Source organism: Phascolarctos cinereus, unplaced genomic scaffold (genome assembly GCF_003287225.1).
Source record: "Phascolarctos cinereus isolate Bilbo 61053 unplaced genomic scaffold, phaCin_HiC Scaffold_5;HRSCAF=322, whole genome shotgun sequence".
Taxonomy (NCBI): domain Eukaryota; kingdom Metazoa; phylum Chordata; class Mammalia; order Diprotodontia; family Phascolarctidae; genus Phascolarctos; species Phascolarctos cinereus.
The window spans coordinates 50,975,597-50,996,424 of NW_027555958.1; the positions used below are offsets into that span (position 1 = coordinate 50,975,597).

General features: G+C 41.5%; 1 protein-coding gene across 2 annotated transcripts in view; it reads left to right on the plus strand.

Annotated features, from left to right (window-relative positions):
• Positions 1 to 20,572, plus strand: part of CD58 (CD58 molecule) — a 94,617-nt gene extending 74,045 nt beyond the window's left edge. Inside the window, exons 5-6 of one of the 2 annotated variants that reach the window (XM_021002642.2) lie at positions 6,482 to 6,571; positions 15,024 to 20,572. In XM_021002642.2, coding sequence (XP_020858301.1) covers positions 6,482 to 6,571; positions 15,024 to 15,028 — 95 coding nt within the window. In that variant the 3' untranslated portion in view covers positions 15,029 to 20,572. The remainder of the gene's footprint in view (positions 1 to 6,481; positions 6,572 to 15,023) is intronic. The other variant, XM_021002653.2, reaches the window with a different exon arrangement.
• The last annotated feature ends 256 nt before the right edge of the window (positions 20,573 to 20,828 follow it).

The following is a 20,828-nucleotide window of genomic DNA, read 5'->3' on the forward strand; positions in this document are numbered from 1 at the left end:
TTGACCACTCACTCGCTAGCTCTGTGACCATCGTTGAGTTAACCACTCTAAGTTTCTGCTTCCCCATCTATGAATAATAACAATAATAATTATAATAGAATGTTTCCTAGCTCTAATCTCTGATCATATAGATTTCTGTGTTTCTATATCCCGCCGTTCATTGTTATTGATATTCAGCTTGTGGTCCACTAAATCCTTAGATCTTTTCCAGACAAAATACTAGTTAGCTATATCCAGCCCATCTTGTACTTGTGAAGGTGATTTTTTAAAAATCCCAGTGGAATTCATTACCACTGTATTTGGAGCCATATTTTAGATAGGCAATATCATATGGCTTTTCCCCCCTCCAGGCATTATGCTAGGCACTGGGGAGCAAAAGGTCCTTGTACTTAGGGGACTTGAGCTATACTGGGAGAAACAAAGTCTAAGGTACAAGTCATATGTCCAGCTTTCCTTTCCTTTGCAGTAAATTCTAGGTTGGAATTGTCATTCACCCCCCAAGGTTTATGTTTAACAATGAAAGGGAAGAAATAAATGGGGTAATACTGAATGAAATAAAGAAGGCTTGTTTAAGAATGAGGAGCCCTGAGAATGAGATGTGAAAGAGCCCACGAAGAGGAAGAGCTTAAGGATATCTCCTCTTCATTTCCTCAATGGGAATGGAGTTTGCCTAAAACCCCACCATTTTTGTTGTATTCTAACATTTCCTAGAGCAGCTAGGTGGTGTAGTGGCTAGAGTTTGGGACCTGGAGTCAGGAAGACCTGAGTTCAAATCCAGCCTCAGACACTTACTAGCTGTGTGACCATAGGCAAGTCACTTAATCTAGTTTGCCTCAGTTTCCCCATCTGTAAAATGAGCTGGAGAAGGAAATGGCAAACCACTCTAGGATCTTTGCCAAGAAAACCCCAAATTGGGGTCACAGAGAGCTGGATACGACTGAACAACAACAAACATTACATAAGAACCTTAATGCATTCTGAACTTCAGCACTAACACTTTTCTTACAGTACCACACTGCTGCATTCATCCATTTTTTCCTGCCCTTGATTCTACTTTTTTTAAATGTCTTTCTATAATCTATGTTGGTTGATGAGTTCCCTGTCTACTCACCCCACCAGGCAGCTGGTGATACAAAGGATAGGGTGCTAGGCCTGGAATCAGGAAGACTTGATCTAAAATCTGACCTGAGACACTTATTAGCTGTGTGACCCTTGGCGAATCATTCAACCCCTGCTTGCCTTAGTTTCCTCAAGTGTAAAATGAGAATAGTAATAAGACCTACCTCCCAGCATTGTTGTGAAGCTCAACTGAGATAATATTTGTAAAAATGTCTTAAGCCTTTGTCTGGCACATAGGAGGTACTATATAAATGCTTATTCACTTTTAAGTTAATGCTTCTTTTTCTCTTCGCTTAATTACTGAGAAAGCGACGTTAATTCATGACTACTCTTTGAGTCTGGTCATTCAACCACTTTCAAGTCCATCTAGTTATCAAATACTTCGCTGAAATTTATATTTAGAGAAAGCCTGTAATCTACAAGTCAAATAAGAAATTTTTTCCTTTTTCCATAAGGAAAGGCATCTAGGTGGCGCCATCATGCGTAGAGTGCCAGGCCTGGAGTCAGGAAGACTCATCTTCATGAGTTCAAATCCAGCCTCAGACACTTAGTAGCTGGGTGACCCTGGGCCAGTCACTTAACCTTGTTTGCCTCAGTTTCTTAATCTATAAAATGAACTGGAGAAGGAAATGACAAACCATTCCAGTATCCTTGCCAAGAAGACCCTAAATGTGGTCATGAAGAGTTAGACAAGACTGAACAACAATAAGGAAAGGTGATGAGGGGGACCAGGGGGCAGAGCCAAGATGGCAGGGTGAAAGCAGTGACTTGCTTGAGCTCTCCCCCAAACCCCTCCAAATACTCATAAAAAATGGCTCTAAACAAATTCTGAAGCAGCAGAACCCACAAAAAGACAGAGTGAAACAAATTTCCAGCCCAAGACAACCTGGATGATTGATCAGAAAGGTGTATCGTGCCGGGCTGAGAGCACGGCATGCAGTGTGGGTGCGCAGGCCTCAGCGAACCTGAAGCAGGCCTCAGAGTACTGAATCATGGGCAGCTGTGGAGGTTTCCAGACTCCTCAACCCACTAATGCCAAAGACAACTTAGAAGGTCAGTGGGAAAAGTCTGTTTCTGTCAGTGCTGAGAAGAGAAGGTGGGGTTTCAGCTTCATTCCCCAAGAGCATGGCCCTGGGGGGGGCAGCTGCTTCCCAAGCTTCCATACCACAGACTGAGGGGGAATCCAGTGGCTGATCAGAGAGGGATTGCAGGGATCTCTTTGCCAGTGCTGAGGCAGGAATCTCTTGCTTTGCCCGTGTTTGGATCTGGGTCATGGTTCTGGGCGGCGGTGCTAGGGTGAGGAGGAGCACTGGCATGGTGGAGCTTGGAGTGGCTGTGGAGAGGAACCCCTCCTCACAGTTACAGGACAGAAAGGAATACTTGTGGTCACAGGCCAGGAAAGGAGTAAACACCTCACCCCTTATCATACCACCTTGGAAGAACTGAAAATTTACAGGTCCCTACAAGTATCTCTGAAAACAGCTATACAAACCCCTGAAGCTTGGGACAGTACATTCTCCACATTGGAAGCAGACTCTTACCTTAACAAAGAGTTTAAAACTCAAGTAATTGGCTGGGATCACGAGCAAGCAGCTCAAAAAGAGTCAGACCATAGAATCTTACTTTGGTGACAAAGAAGATCAAAATATACAACCAGAAGAAGACAACAAAGTCAAAGCTCCTACATCCAAAGCCTCCAAGAAAAATATGAATCAGTCCCAGGCCTTGGAAGAGCTCAAAAGGGATTTTGAGAAGCAAGTAAGGGAAGTAGAGGAAAAACTGGGAAGAGAAATGAGAGTGATGCAAGAAAATCATGAAAAACAAGTCAACAGCTTGCTAAAGGAGACCCAAAAAAATACTGAAGAAAATAACACCTTAAAAAATAGCCTAACCCAAATGGCAAAAGAGGTCCAAAAAGCCAATGAGGAGAAAATGCCCTAAAAAGCAAAATTGGCCAAATGGAAAAGGAAGTCCAAAAGCTTACTGAAGAAAATACTTCCTTAAAAATTAGAATAGAGCAATTGGAAGATAGTGACTTTATGAGAAATCCATGACACAGTAAAACAAATCCAAAAGAATGAAAAATTAGAAAACAATGTGAAATATCTCATTGGAAAAACAACTGACCTGGAAAATAGATCCAGGAGAGAGAATTTAAAAATTATTGGACTATCTGAAAGCCATGATCAAAAAAAGAGCCTAGACATCATCTTTCAAGAAATTATCAAGGAAAACTGCCCTGATATATTAGAACCAGAGGGCAAAATAGAAATTGAAAGAATCCACAGATCTCCTCCTGAAAGAGATCCCCAAAGGAAAACTCCTAGGAATATTATAGCCAAATTCCAGAGTTCCCAGGTCAAGGAGAAAATATTACAAGCTGCCAGAAGGAAACAATTCAAGTACTGTGGAAACACAATCAGGATAACACAAGATTTAGCAGCTTCTACATTAAAGGACTGCAGGGCATGGAATATAATATTCTGGAGGGCAAAGGAGATAGGATTACAACCAAGAATCACCTACCCAGCAAAACTGAGTATAATCCTTCAGGGGAAAAAATGGTCATTCAGTGAAATAGAGGACTTTCAAGCATTTTGATGAAAAGACCAGAGCTGAATAGAAAATTTGACTTTCAAATACAGGACTCAAGTGGAACATGAAGAGGTAAACAGGAAAGAGAAATCATAAGAGACTTATTAAGATTGAACTGTTTACATTCCTGCATGGAAAGATGATATTTATAACTCATGAGACCTTTGTCAGTATTAGGGTAGTTGGAGGAAAAAAATTATATGTATTATATGTAGATAGATAGATAGAGGGCACAGGGTGAGTTGAAGATTAAGGGGTCATATCTGGAGAATAAAATTAAGGGATGAGAGAGGATTATACTGGAGAAGAAGAAAGGGAGAGGTAGAATGGGGTAAATTATCTCACAAAAAAAAACAGAAAAGAAAAGTCTCTTACAGTGGAGGGGAAAGGGGAAGGTGAGAGGGAATGAGTGAATCTTATTCTCATAGGATTTGGCTTAAGGAGGAATAACATACACATTCAATTGGGTATGGAAATCTGTCTTACCCTACAGGAAAATAGGGGGAGAAGGGGAAGAGAGCAGGGGATGATAGAGAGGAGGGAAGATTGGGAAAGGCAGTAATCAGAAGCAAATACTTCTGAGGAGGGACAGGGTCAAAAGAAAGAATAGAATAAATGGGAGGGCAGGATAGGATTAAGGGAAATAGAGTTAGTTTTTCACAACATGTCTACTATGGACGTGTTTTGCATAACTGCACGTGTACAACCTATATTGAGTTGCTTGCCTTTTCAATGAGGTTGGGGGGGGGAGGAAGAAAGAAAATTTGAAACTTAAAGTTTTAAAAACATATGTTTAAAAAACATGTTTTCACATGCTACTGGGAAATAAGAAATACAAGAAATGGGGTACAGAAGTCTATCCTGCCCTACAGGAAAATAGAAGGGGAAGGGGATAAAAGAAGGGGAGAGAGATAGAAGAGAGGACAGACTAGGGGAAGGGATTCAGAATGCATGCCATCTTGGGTGGGGGGAGGGGGAGATGAGGTAAAAATTTGGAATTCAAAAACTTGTGGAAGTGAATGTTGAAAACTAAAGATAAATAAATTTGTATTTAAAAAAAAGAAATGAATAAAAAAAAAAGGTGATGAGGGTAGTCTGGTTTGACCTTTTCTTGGTGAAGCGCTGATAGCTCTTTTCTAGTCATTGCTTCCTTCTCTAGAGGTTCACTAACTCTTCCTTTAGTAATTAATATGTTCAAGAATTTACCAAGAATCGAAGTCAAGTTCACTGGTTTCTAGTTTGAGTGTGACTGCAGGTGTGCTGGACTTTGAGTCAGGAGCTTTGTTTTTAGGTCCCAGTTCTGACGTTTATTATTGTGTGGCACTGGTCTAGTCACATGCCTAAAAATTAATAATAACAGCTTCTCAAGTCTGTATAGTTCTTTATGAAGTATTTCTCTCCTAGTCGCAGCATTTATTAAGTACCTAGTATGTGCCAGGCAACCAGCCTTTATTAAGTACCTACTATGTGCTAACCTTGGGGAATGCAGAGAAAGGTAAAAACCAAAGAAAGCAAGAAACAACAGTCCATGCTCTCAAGGTGCTCATAGTCTAGTGCAAATATCATATAGTTTGAGCAAAAATCATTATCCCCATTTTACAGATGAGAGAATTGAGACAAAGAAATAACATAACTTTCCTGTGGTCACATGGTTAATAAAAGGGTCAGAGTCAAGATTTGAGTTTAGGCATTCTGACTTTAATTCCAGAGCATTTTCCAGGGTGCTCACACTCCTTACCTCATAGAGTTAGTACAGAACATTTAAAAAAATGTAATTGGGGTTGGGTCTTTTTTCTTTTTTCTAGTCATCATTAGTACTAGTATTTTTTGGACTGGATCTGTGATTTCATTGGTGGAGGAAACTCCCAGGAGAGGAAACTCTCTCCATCACTATACATCTGAGCACCTGCTTCACAACTTTTGCAGTCTTAGAGAGTGGCCTCTGACTCTGAGAAATCCAGGCTCACACATCTAATATGTATCAGAGGAGAGATTAGAAACCAAATGTTCCTGACCTGTGCTAGGCTTCTCAGTGGTAGTGTTGTAAATGGCAGTCCTTTGAACAGCCTAATGAAAAGTTGAATGGGCTTCCTTGGGCTTGAAGATAGTGAACTCTCCTTCACTGGGGGTCTTGAAGAGAAGGAGGGCAGCTAGGTGTTGCAAAGGATAGAGCACCAAGCTTGGAATCCGGAGGACTTGAGTTCAAATATGGCCTCAGGCACTTAATAGCTCTGTGACCCTGGGCAAGTCATTTAACCCTGTTTGCTTCAGTTTCCTTATCTGTAAAATGAACTGGAGAAGGAAATAGCAAACCGCTCCCAGTGTCTTTGCCAAGAAAACCCCAAGAGTTGGACACAACTAAAACAATTAAGTAACACATTGAGGAGAAGGCTGGACGACTAGTTGTTAAGGCTTTTGTAAAAGGAATCTCTGTTCCCGTGTAGATTATACCAGATGACCTCTGAGGTCCCTCCCAACTCGGAGGATCTGTAATTCATTGACCTTTGCTTGATAGAATTTTAAGCTTAGGAGAACTATTTTGGGACAAGGTAGCTACTTCAAATAATGTCATCTGGTCACTCTATCCTACCTACCTTCCCTCCTGATGTGGAGGGCCGGGGAATTGCTATTCTTTGCCTTTGACCTAAGTTGAGAAAATTCACTTGACAAGCGAAATGAGATTTATCGTGTAAATTCATTTTCAGTGCATATTTACAGTATAAAGCAATCACTTTATCAGCATTTGTTTTATTTTTATTTTTAACAGAGGATCAGACAAGGCACAGATTTACACTAATTGGATCAGTCTTGTTTGTGGCATTCATTACTGTAGTCCTTTACAGAACAACAGTATTAGGTATGTATAATTTTTTAAATTACTTTCCAAATTGTTTTACATATTTTTCGAAGTTGTAGAAAGAATGGTTTGGTAATGTAAACCACTGGTTTGAAATGTTAGGCATTTAGAAGGATGCATGAAAATTGGTTGTAGTTTTTCATGTTGTAGTTTTTCAATAATTGCCTAAAATTTGGGGTTGCTTGACATTCCAGTTTTCTCCATGGTGATGAAGCATTTTAACTAATAATAATAATAGCATTAATAACCAACATGTATGTATCATAAAAGGACCTTTATGTATGTCATCTTTGGCCTTGGAGAATGCTGGTGCAGGGATGTATCTACTCTTGCCACAGATTCCTTTTTCTAAACTGGTGCTCCTAGAAGTTAACCAAATAGCCTGGGATGAGGGGCGACAATTTTTTTTTGTCTGCCCCAAAGTGCTCACGGATAGGAGTTATGATAATAATGTTGTTTCCAGAAGTAGGTCCAGATCACCTGACAACCATGGAACAGATCCAGCCTCTTTAGGATTCTCCAAACAGAGCCCCAACAGGCCCAGCATCCTAATGAAAACTCTTAAGGACTTTGGACACAGTTTAGTCTTTTTGGGTGTGATAAAGGGCACTCCCCCCCTCCCCCATGCCTCAATGGCCTGGTTGCTATCCACATCAGATAAGCACATAAGATTATAAAGGTTTCTGCTGGAGACAGTCACCAGCCAGGGAAAGAAGGCTGCATTTGCAATTAGAGGAGCTGAGAAATCTGTGTGACCTTGTATAGGTCACTCTACCACAATTCCTCGTTTGTAAAATGAAGGAGTTGGCCCAGATGGGTTTGATGGACCTCTGAAATTCCTTCCGGCTCTAAATCTGAGACCCAATGACACATTTCAGCTTTTTCGATCCAGTGATACTGGGCTCTTGACTGTTCTATGAACACAACAATCCCTAACTTAGCCCTGGGAATTTTCTCTCACAGCCTCTCATGCTTAGAATGGCTGATTGACTCAGCCTGTTAACTTCCCTAACTCAGTGTAGTCTCAACTTGAAAAAAAAAATCTTTAGTCTCAGCTAAAATTCCATCCTTTACAGGAAACCACTTCCAACTTCTCTTAATTCTAGTGCCTTCTCCCTGTTAATTATTTCCTATTTATTCTTTATATGGCTTGCTTTACATATATTTGTTTGTGTGTTGACTCCTCTGTTAGATTATAAGCTCCTTGAGGGCAGGGAGACTGTTTTTTGCCACTTTTTGTATCCCCAGTGCTTATCACAATGTCTGGCACATAGGCGTTAAGAGGTCGCTGACCTCTAGGTCTCCCCAGGTGCTCCATGCTGCACTCCCCCACCTCCCTGCCATGCTGTTTTTTGTTCTTCCTCTTGCCCCTACCCAGAATCCACAGCATAGCTGGGGCCTCAGCACAACCTCAGCTGAGTCATCAGGAAGAGGGCCGGAGTTAGAAAGCACACCACTCCCAAGAGACCTTTTTATAACAAATCAGAGAGGAAGCTAGTCTAAAGTAAGTTTATCACATTTTATCATTGTAGCTCTGCTGTTAGATACTATATTTATATGTTGTGAATTCTTCTTTCTTTGGTTTTGAATTCACAAGACTTGAGTTGGCTTGGCACCATCTGTAAATGGTAATTGTAGCTATAGACTGGATTTCCAACAGAGGCAGCCACTTAGATATCAAGTCAGGTCTACAAGCAATTATGAATCACCTGCTGTGTACCAGGTACCGCGTTGGGTACTGGAGAATACAATGTAAGGCACATAAAGTCCCAGCTCACAGTCAAATGGGGGAGAAAGTATGCAAACCATTATATTTGCATGGTTAAGGGACTTCGCCAGAGTCACACAGCTAGTAAGTGTTTGAGACTGGGTTAGAACTCAGGACTTCTTCACTCTAGGAATGAGATGCATTAATTGGAGATATTCTCAGAGGGAAGGTGCTAAGTCTATGTCCTGAAAGTGCCCGGCCATTTTTTAATTGACTGAAGCCAATTCAGGTGGTACAGTGGATAGAGTGCTGGTCCTGCAAGCAGGAAGACCTGAATTCAAATCTGGTCTTACACACTCAGCAGGTGTGTGACCCTTGGCAAGTTATTTAACCCCTGTTTGCCTCAGTTTCTTCATCAGTAAAGTGGGGATAATAGTAGTACCTGTCTCCCATGGTTGTCGTGAGGATCAAATGAGTTACTATTTGTAAAGCGTTTAGCACAGTGCCTGGCCCATAGTAGGTGCTATAGAAATGTTTATTATTTGTTCTGTGTGGCTAGTTTTGTTTGCTTTCCCCCCTCTCCTGTGGTCATTGTTGCCAGACTCCTGATTGGAGCTTGGGTTCAGCTTCCTCTCTGGGTAAGGCAGATTCCCTTTTGTCAGGGCAACAAAAACCCTTGGATAAAGAGAGTAGATTCGTGGTGTAAGACACAGGATGACACAGACAGCAGAAGTGAGGAGGGCAGGATGAACAAGGTGTGGCAGGGAAGGGCCACTCTGACTGGCTGCTGTTCCCTCCTTTATGTTTTTTTCCTGGAAGGTATATGCCTTTACCATCAGGACACATGTACACATACAAACATATACATGTGAGAGTATGCATTCTGCAAGGACGTGTTCCTTTCCTCTCTCCTGCTTTCACAGCCCCCTCACATCCTGCTCAGGTCTTTGATGTCCCCAGGATCTAGCTCACTCTCTCTGCCTGCATCAACACTTTTCAAACATTCAGTGGGATGGTCACAGCTTCTTCCTCTTCAGACGTCCCACAACCTGTTCACATATGCTGCCCCACTGTGGCCACTTCCTTAACTGCAAGCGGCTCTTGGCTCTGTGTCCTTAGACTCAAACTTGGGGGCTGGCTCCATGCCTCTGAGCAGCTCACAAGCCATCCACAGCTCACCTTATGTAGTTCTTGTCAGTGTTCAAAACAACACAGGGGAAAAATAAAATCACTCAAAAGCTAAGAAAGTAAGTTTGTTTTGAGGTGACTTTTAAACTGGTCATAAGACCATTAAGATTTGGAGCTGGAAAGGACCTCAATGGCTGTTGAGTACAATTCTTTCATTTTACTTATGAGAAAACTGAGACAAGTTTATTTACCCAGGGTCATACCACTAGTAGGTATCTGGAGCAGGGTTAGAACTCAGGGCTTCCTGACTCCAGGCCTAGCATTCTGTATCCACTGTGTCCCCTAGGTGACAATTCCAAAAGGGAGGGCCCTTTTAACCTTTTCTACCAATTGGTTAAGGAGCATAGGATTCAGTCATAAGTGGGCAGTAAAATAAGAATTTATTTTTAAGAATTAGAATTATTCTTACTTAAATGGCAACAACTTTAATAACACACTGTACTGAAACCAGACCGTTACCATGGATAGTATCATCACCCACAATCACCCAGGCATAATAATGACACATTTAAAAAACACACACCAGGGGAAGCTAGGTGGCACAGTGGATAGAGCACCAGCCCTGGATTCAGGAGGACCTGAGTTCAAATCCAGCCTCAGACACATAATACTTACTAGCTGTGTGACCCTAGGCAAGTCACTTAACCCCATTGCTTAGCCAAAAATAAAAAATAAATAAAAAACACATACCACGAATCCACCAAAAAACTAAGAACACTGTTTTATAATAGATGTCATCATACCAGATACTCATCTCCAAACCTTGTGGAGCCAAAAAACCTTCAAAATTGATCTAGCAGAATCATTTGAGAACAGGACAAGGGAAAGGTATCATTTCCATCATCCAGTCTGCTGCTACTGTAATTGTCCTCTAGATGCTTTCAGTGACCACATAGAAGATAAACTTACAGCCAACACTTGGACTAGTATCTGTGGCACCTACAGATTTTACACTTGTAGTATCCAACTACAAAAAGTAGTTGACTTGTCCACCATGCTGTAGTACTCAGGACATGAAATATAAAAGTATAAAGAACATCAGGAAAGCAACTTATTTGAAGATTGTCTTTGTCTTGATCTCAATGTAAAAGAAGTTAATGAGATTGTTATTATTAACGACAACAATAATAGGCATTGACTTATAGTGAGTAGAGAATTGGCCTTTGAGACAGAAGGTCTTGGATTCGAATCCTGTCTTTGACACATACTGACTCTGTGACCCTGAGCAAATCACTTTACCTTTCACTTATCAAAGTTGCCAGGTGCCTTCTGATCTTTATCAGTAGAGGAAGCTCTACACCAGGAGGGAAAGGAGAGAACAGGCAGTTATTAAATGCCTGCTGTGTGCTAAGTGGGGGTAATGAGTAAGCAATTATAAGGCACCTACTGTATTCCAGGCACTAATGCTAAGTACTTTGGAAATATTATCTCTCTTGATCCTCAGAACAAGCCTGCAAAGTAGGTGCTATTGTTATCTTCATTTTATGGTTGAGGCAGGCAGAGGTAGACTTGCTCAGAGTTGCACAACTAGTGTCTGAGGCTGGATCTGAACTCAGGTTTTCCTGATTCTGGTTCATCATGCTACCTAGCTGCCTTAAGTGCTTTACAGATATGATCTCATTGATTGTAGGAGCCCTCTACACAAATGACATCATAGATACCAACAGATATAACAATGATAATACCGGCAGAGACCTACGTTGGGATAGTGATAAGAGCACTACCTTGGAGGCACAAGAGAATGGGATTCTGATCCCGCCTCTGACACTCACTGGCTATGTGATCATAGTCGAAGCAATAAATGCTAATAACCTCTGTGATACTTACCTCATAGGGTGTTATGAGAGTCAGTGAGAAAAAAACATCTGTACATTATTTTGCAAACCTTGAAGCATTATGCATATGCCAGTCGTTATTTTATTAGTAGGAATCCAACTTTCCCATTTTAGAGATGAAGAAACTGAGGTCCAGAAGGGGTCAGGTAACTTGGGCAAAGTCCCATAAGTAGTAAGTAGGAGGGCCAGGATTCAAGCCCAGGTCCTTCAATGTCAGATCTAGTCCTTTTTCCCCTCTACCACATTTCTTCTATCCAATTCCACCTGTTTCAGTGCCCATCTACTGCCTTGGGAACATAAAGACAATTCTTTGTTAGCTAGAGGCAGATGATTCTGTACTCTAGGGATCCTCCAGGTCTTTATCCCGTTCTGTGATAGTTTTACTGCTTATTCAAGCCCCAGGTTTGGTCAAGGAAATGGATAGAAGCTAAGATGACAACCCTCCATTTCCCAACTATCCAGCATGCCTAGTGAGAGACAGAATGGTTGCATCTGTTGCCAGCACTGAATTCCAGACTCAGTGGTGCACATTGGCTCCTACATTGCTGGGCCTTAAGGAGCTTTAGAGATCTTTGACTAGTCCAATTCCCCCACATTTTACACAGGAGAAAACCAAGGTTCAGATTGGTGAATGAAGTAACTTGTCTTCCTTGATTCCCACTGAAATCCTTCACTTTTTTTTTTTAAGGAATACTTCATTCTCCCTGACACCAAAAACTCCTTTACCTTCCCTCCTGTGAGTAGCATTGGCCTTCTCTTTGAGTATTAATAACTGTCCCTTGGCCATGACAGAAATCCACATGTGCTGTCTTCTCTACAGATCCTATCAGAGGCCTCCTTGTTCTCTCTCCTTGATGGAAGTGAAATCTCAGGCCTTTATAATCCTTGCTCTTAGCTCCCCTGGAAAACTCTTGTGAAACACTATTTGTAGGGTCTTCAGCTCTTAGCTCTTACTCTGCTTGCTTCACCAGCACATCCTAACCTTGCTAGGACTTTGCTAGGCACACTCAACTTCCTCTTATTCTTCTTTCCTCAGGGAGTTTGGTACTTGGCTCACAGCCTTTCTCTCCTCCCTCTCTCCTGCCCTCATGCTAGAACAGTTCAGCATCCATATTGATGCTTCCTCAGACACCCTGATCTCCAAGTTCTCCATCCAACCCATGTTTCCCCATCCTCAAAAAAGCCCCCTCACTTGATCCATCCAGGTACACTAACTGTCATCCTGCATTTCTCCTCCCTTAAATGGTTAAACTCCTTGAGAAAGCTGTCTATAATAGGTGCTTTTGTATCCCGTTCTTTAATTAACTCTGCAGTCTGGCCTCCAGCATCATCATTTGGCCAAAACTATTCTCTCTGAAGTTACCAGTGATCCTGTAAATCGAGTATTCTTTCCCCAGTTCTCCTCCTTCTTGACCTCTTTGCAACCTTTACCTTTGGGGTCACTTTCTTCCCCTTGATCCTAGCTGCTTCTAGTGCTTCACTGTTCCTTTCTGGTCTCCTATTCTGGACCTTTAACCTGGTCATTCACACTAGACCTAGGTATGCCCAGAGCCCCTGCCCTGAGCCCAGTCTTTTCTCCCACTAGATTATTTTGCTTGGTGGCCTCATCAGTTCCCATGGATTTAATTATCTTCTCTATATAGATGAGTCTCAGATTTATTTATATGGTCCTAAGCTCTCTCCTGGATATCAGTCTTACATCTTCAACTGCCTGTCAGACATCTTGAACTGAATGTGTCTGTAGATATATTGAACTCATCTTTTCTCCCATCTTCCTAACTTTCTTTTTGCTGTGCAGAAGGCTACTATCTTCTGAGACATCCATGCTCTCCACCTAGGTGTCATCCTCAACTCCTCACTCTCACCTCCCATATCCAATATGTTGCCAAGGATTGTTGATTTTACTCTACCCATCTCTCTCATTTGCCCCTTTTCTAGTTATGTCATGCCTAGACTATTGCAGTAGCCTACTGGGTGATCATCCTGCCTCGGCTCTCCCAACTGAAGTCCATTCTCCACTCAGTTTTCAAAGTGATCTTCCCAAAGCACCAGACTGATTTTATCTCCCCCTTATGCAATAATCTCCAATGGTCCTCTATTGCCTCAAGGATCAAATAGAAAATCCTTTATTTGGCATTTAAAGCACTTTATGACCTAGCCCCTTCCTACCTTTCCAGTTTTCTTATACTACTCCTCTCCACATACTCGGAATCAGACTCAGGTCCTCAGCTTCCAGATCTGGTCCTTTTTCTACTGCATTATCTTCTTCTAAATGGCAGTAATTTATAATTATATAGAATTTTGTTGTTTGCCCCAGACTTTCTGCATGACTACCCTGTGAAGTAGGAAGCCTGAGAGCACTATTATCCTATTCTACAGATGAGGAAACTGAAGCTTAAGGATGGGAAATAACATGCTTCACATGTCTAGGCAGTGAAATGACTTAGTGCATAGAGTACTGGACCTGGAGTCAGGAAGATCTGAGTTCAAATTTTCCCTCAGACACTTACTAGCTGTGTGACTCTGGGCAAGTCACTTAACCTCTGCCTGCCTCAGTTTCCTTGTCTGTAAAATGGAGACAATAATAGTAGATACCATTACTCCGAGGGTTGTTGTGAGGATAGAAGGAGACAGTATTTGTAAAACTCTTTGTAAACCTTAAAGAAATATATAAATGTTAGCTATTATAATAAACGATAGAACAAAGTCCCAAAACCTGGTCATCTGACACCAAGTCCCATGTACTTTCTGCTACATACAACAAATTGTAACCAAATCCTCTCAGGCTTCTTTCTAATCACTCATTCAACAGCATACCAGAAATATTGGGGGATGTGAAGGAAGGAAAGCTTGGGAATCAGGTGGGTATAGCATCTCCCTCCTTTCCTGTTTTTTTTTTAATTTTTAATTCTTAGGCAGTTGCGGTTAAGTGACTTGCCCAGGGTCACACAGCTAGTTAAGTGTCAAGTGTTTGGTCCGAAGCCGGATTTGTACTCAGATTCTCCTGATTTCAGGGCCGGTGCTCCATCCACTGTGCCACTGCTGCCCCTCTCCTTTCCTTACAAAGATTCAAAGCACTTATTTTCATTTGCTAAATCCTTATAGGGAGGCTATCATCTGCTGTGTTTCATCTATAAGCTTAGTGGCTAGCAAGAAATACTGTTTTAAATCAGTGTATTTATTTGAGCAAAATTCCGTTACAGGAAACTGGAGGCACATCTCTTGGAATCCCTGGATTCTTTCCAGGGTTTGCTCAGGTTAACACCTACTCTGTGGAGCTTTTCCTCTTCTTCCCTCTCACTCCTGAGGTTACTTTGTGATTATTCATCTTTATATCTCCCTCTACCCCAAGAGAATGTAAACTCCTTGAGGCCAGGGACTGGTTTTTTTGTTTGTTTTGTCTGTGAATCTCCAGATCATAGCACTTGGCCTAGAACAATGGAAACACTTAATAATGTTTGTTTAATCGAATGGCATCTATTTTAAAAGGATTCATTGTTAGACACGAAAATGTTACTTGGTAACACCTACTAAAGAATGGGGGGTGGAGTGATTTCTCCTGTCTGTTGAGTAAAATCAAAACCCTTTTGCCAAGCATTCACACCTTCCCTCGTTCTAGAATCTAGCAAAGGGCTGTACGTATAATAGGTGTTGAATGCATGTTGGTTAAGTTAATTGAACTGAATTTTGGAAATTATTCACATGAACTTCTATTTTGTAGGATGATTGAACAAAAGATGAGCTCCAACGCCTACCAATGGAGTGACAGAAATATCTTTGGAAAATCTTTGCGTTCTTTTTGAGTGTTTTCTTCATGGAGTATATTACTGTTGAAACGCTAGCTCTTCTCCCACTGCAACTTCTCAAAGATAAAAGTTGGGAAACACTTGCAATTATAATATGCTTTTTTTTTTAAGTGCACTTTGAGCTCATGGAAATCATCTACCTCACTCACAGTTTTGAAGCCTTGTTGAGGCTGTTTTCATCCATCTGTGAAGTGGCTTCAGAAGAACCAGCCACCACCATCAACCAGCCTGGCCCAAGAAGAAGAAATGAGCACTAGGGAAGGAGTGGGGGGCAAGTTACCTGCTGCTAGAACAGATCATTTCTAATTGGTGTGCTCGAGCTTGGGCCTTTGGACAAGAGAGTTATGGATTTTCCCTTCTCTTTTTTTGGGAAGATTCTTTAAGGAAAGCTTCCTGCAGAAAGCAGGACATTTTGTATTAATGAGTCCTTTGTAATGTTGTAACAAGCTAGCCTGTCAGGAACCCCCAAAAGCCAGCATACCTAATTGAAACTGCAGCCCAAGGGAGTTTCTTAGACTTGCAGCTGTGACTGTGCTCTATCAGAAGCCATTGAAAAATTTTTTTGATAAATTGAAGAAAATTTGAACACATTTGTGTAAATATTACATATGTGAGTGATATTGTGTATATTTATATATTTTTTTCATTCACATATATGTATGTACACACATATATACTTTATTTAAAATTTTTAAAAAAGTATTCTAATATTGAGGCAGCTGGTGGTTGAGTGGATAGAGTACTGGGCCTGGAGTCACAAAGACCTAAGTTCAAATCCAGCCTCGGACACTTCTTGATTGTGTGACCTTGGGTGAGTCATTTAACTTCTGATTACCTGACAGAAAGATCCACTGGAAAAGTTAATGGCAAACCATGCCAGTATTTTTTTTAATAGTGTTTTATTTTCCCCCAATTACATGTAAAAACAATTTTTAACATTTGTGTTTAAATTTTTAAGTTCCAAATTCTTTCTCTTCCTCCCTCCCTCCCGATTGCCTCAAAAAAAAAAGCTTAACAAAATAAGAATTCTGCTACAAGCAATAACTAAGTTCAGAAATGAAGTTCATGTTCTACAAAACATGAGAAATAAAACTATGAACTAAGAATGTAACAGCAAAGCTGCCTGGTATAACCAGTCAAACTGAACCATGAAGGCTGGAGATTGAGCACATGCTGCCACTGTCAGTGTTTGATGAATTAAAACTTGAGTTCAAGTCCTCTGTTGGAGGCATAATGGCTGTGTGACCTGGGGCCAGTCACTCAGTGTCTCTGTGCCACAAGAAAATTATTTTTTGGGGAGGTGGGCAGTTGGGGTTAAGTGATTTACCCAGGGTCACACAGAACTCAGGTCCTCCACTGTACCACCTGGCTGCTCCCACAAGGAAATAAATACCCAGCAACTGAAATTAAAATCATAAAGAAAACATTTATAAGTTCCAGAAGTTTTAGTTGCCTGTCTGCCCTGATAGAAGGAAACATATGTCTAGGTTCCTGTCCCCTAAGTGGAGCCAAGACAGTGAATCCAGTGACCAAAAGTAATGGTGTGGGGCAGCTAGGTGTCACAAGGGATAGAGCATAGGCCCTGGATTCAGGAGGACTTGAGTTCAAATCTGGCCTCAGACATATAACACTTACTAGCTGTGTGACCCTGGGCAAGTCACTTAACCACATTGCCCAGCCAAAAAAAAAAATAATGGCATTTCCAGACTTCCAGCTTAAAGGAGTGCCTTATATTTGATATAGCCAGAGGTGTGCAGAAACCAGCTCCCTCTGGCTCTAAAGTTGCCAAATGCTACAGATCAGAGTTATTTATAGAATTTGTAACTCAAAAAGCAACAAATGTTAATTGGAGGAAAAAATAAAATATTCTTTTAAAAAATTGTATTGTGTGTACTTAACCCCCACCCCACCCCACCCCCCGGAAAATTGGTTATTAAACATTTACCAACATACCTCTGGTATACCCATGTTTCAGCAAGGTACTTGACTGAGTCTCTTATGATACACTTGTGGACCAGATGGAGAGGTATGGACTAAAGTCCTAGACCAGTGCTTCTTAAATGTTTAAACATTTAAGAAGTGCTGAAGGGATCGCAAGTGGAAAAAGTTTAAGAAGCCCTGGACTAGATTATAGTATACTTATGTGCAGCAACTATTATATATAGCCCAACAAAATAAATACAAAGTAATTCTATCATTGCTGGAATCAGGAAAGGCCTCATGTGGAAGGTGGCCTTTGGGCAGGGTCTCAAAGGGAGCTAGGAGTTCCCAGTGCCTGGCACACAGGAAGCATTTGCTATTCAATGTTTGTCGTTGCTCTTGTAAAGGTCTATTAATATGGTGCTGCATACAAGGGAGGAAATGCAAAGACAAATTCAAACTGGTTCCTGTCCCCAAGAAGTTCACAGTGCAGTCCACAAATAAGCTTAATACAAAATGTAAGTAGAAACAAAGTACTATGAAGAACAACATTTAAGAGGAAGGCCGTAGATAGGCGACTATGGACCAATGGGAGGGAGGTGGTTTTCTTTCTTTTAAAAAAAATCAAGAAAGGTGAGCGGGGAGAGCATTCCCAGCAATATATGGGGAGTATGGAAGGCCAGGTCGTGACTAATATGTTCCAAGCCTCTAGGATCAGCCCTCATTTCTTGATAAATCTTATTTGACTCTCTTTTAAGTCAGTGCCCCCCCCACTATACTCTGCTCCCTCACTTTTTCCCCAGCACATGCACAGTTTGTACAGTTATCCCTTCCACATCGAGACTTTCCCCATCGTGGTTTTGATATATCATGAGTCAGCACAAGAATTAAAATGGGAATTTGGGGGTAGTTTTATGGAAGCTGCAGATAACAGAAGAAGTTCAGAAATGCATTAAATATACATATAGTATTGTATAACGTCAACCCAAATTTTACAATAAGGTACAGTAAAACACCCCATAAAAGAAAAAGAAAAAATTCAGACTTCTTTTTTGGTATGAAGGGAGAGCCAAAAAACTTAAAGCGGATTTTCCAGATTTCGGGGGTCACTCTTCTCCTAATCCCCGTGATGTAGAAGAGATAACTGTATGTTGAAATTAAAGAAAACCACCTTGAGGGGCAGCTAGATGTTGCAGTGGATAGAGTACCGGCCCTGAAGTCAGGAGGACTGATGGGGTGCTTGGGCGCTTATGTTTGGGTGTTTATGCTTGGACCCCAATTTCTCCCTAGCCTCAGAAACACTATCCCTCACAGTTTCTCCCCATCCCAAGGACACTGTGCCTAGCAATCACTCATGGGTGGGCCCCAGCAAGACCCTTATCTCTCTCCCTGGTGCAGTTCCAAACAGCACCTGAAGGAATTATTAGTTTGAACTGGCTTTGCACTGGGTCATAAAGACATTCTTACCCACTGGACTATCTATAGTACTGCCCTACCTCATTATCTACATCCTCATTAACTGTATTCTAGACTTAAGACATATGCATACTCCCCACATCTATCTTGTCAAACAAGACATTGATTGGTGGCAGACCGGACAACTCTCAGTTACTCTGAACTCTAGTCAACTTAGTGATGTAGCAGGCCTAAAACCACACCTTCATGTGGCCCCCCTTGTGGGCTCTTCCTAGTGAACTCTGGGTAAAACACCTGCTCAGGAGATACAAGAAGTGCATGTTCTTTTAAGAACTGACCACTCCCTAATCCCACCCTGAATCCCCTAGTTAGCATATTTGGCACATGTTTTATTGTATTTTATCCTATATAAACTTTAACTGTACCACTCTAAGGTTGCAGGATCCTTAAGAATCCTTGCCCGCTTTTGTAACAATAAACTTTTTGCCAACTTGACTTAAAGATTGCTTGAGTCTGTGAATTCATTCCAGACGACCCATTGTGTGCTTCAGCCTGAGGGGTCACAACCTCTCGTACAGCAACAGGACCTGAGTTCAAATCCGACCTCAGACCAAACACTTGACATTCACTAGCTGTGTGACCCTGGGCAAGTCACTTAACCCCAATTGCCTAAAAGTTAAAAAAAAATTTTTTTTAAAAGAAAGAAAACCACCTCCCTCCCATTGGTCCATAGTCGCCTATCTACGGCCTTCCTCTTAAATGTTGTTCTTCATAGTACTTTGTTTCTACTTGCATTTTGTATTAAGCTTATTTGTGGACTGCACTGTGAACTTCTTGGGGACAGGGACCAGTCTGAATTTGTCTTTGCATTTCCTCCCTTGTATGCAGCACCATATTAATAGACCTTTACAAGAGCAACGACAAACATTGAATAGCAAATGCTTCCTGTGTGCCAGGCACTGGGGCTACAAATCTTGAAAAGGTAACAGACAGCCTGCTTTCAAGATGTGCATAGTCTCCTGAAGAAAGCCGCTGTGGCTCATTGTTTAGCTTTTGATGGCTCAGAATGAGTGTAAATCACATTTTTTTTTTTGGTGAGGCAATTGGGTTTAAGTGACTTGCCCAGAGACACACAGCTAAGTGAGTGTTATGTGTCCAAGACCAGATTTGAACTCAGGTCCTCCTGACTCTAGGACCTGTGCTCTATGCACTGTGCCACCTAGCTGTCGCTGTAAATCACAATTTTTTTCTGTTCTGTCCAGAAACAATAAGGGTCTTCCCTTCTAAGATAGCTCTGTGATGGTACACTTACCTAGCCCTTTCCAGTTGTCCCGATCTACATCTGGCCACAATCTAGATAGCTCCAGGGGAGAAAGTGAGATTGGTGACATTGCACAGCCCTCCCTCACTTAAATCCAATTCACTTGCAAATGATGGCATCGTCTTCCTCTCGTCATGGGTCCTATTCCTGAGCAAGGACAAACACCACCACCACCTAGCCCTTCGTCAATGAGTGGATGTGGCCTCAGACAAACGGACCTGGGAAAGACCTTAATTTAGAAAGGCTAGAGGTCACCCACTACATCCTGAGCCATCATGGCCAGTAGCCTTGACTTGAGTCCCCGCATTAGACTCTCATGACTGGAGGAGAGAGTGAGGCTGATGACTTTGCATAACACTGCCTCCCTTAAATCTAATACACTTGAAAGTCAAGACCTCACCCTCGTGAAGTCACTGGCTCTCTTTGAGAATAGAGGATGAACAACAAACATTTTCGTGAAGAGATGAGATATATCTTATGCAAAGGGGTTCTCCAAAGGTCGCACGCAAGCGAGCCGCAAGTATTACAACACATTTGGATGCTTTATTTCAAATAAAATAAACAAATAATTTAATGTACCTTTTATTTCCTGAAAGTATGTAGTGTAAGTATGGCATTTGCAAAATAAAACTTACCTACTACTTGTATGTACTAACCTGAAAACACACCAGACCTTAAACGAACAACTCCACTGCTCTCGTTGAAGGGGAATATGCATGTGGGGGTCTCCCAACTCTACCATAGCGTTGTCCACTTAAACTTGTGTCTGGTGCACAGTAAGCCCTTAATAAATGCTTGTTGACAGACTGTGTGCCTTGATTCCGCATGGCAAAGACTGATACGTCATGATCAAAGAATGCTTGAGAATCCTTGCTATATGCAGACAAGAAAAGGCATGAGGGTGAAGAATGCTGTATTTGTGGTCTCAGGATTTGGATTCTGAATCCCAGTTCTGCTACTTACTGTGTGACTTTGGGTGAGTGACCTGATATCTTTGGGTTTCATCAGACTGGTTGACCTCCTAAGTTTCCTTCTAGTTCTAAAACTCTGATTCTAAGTCTGT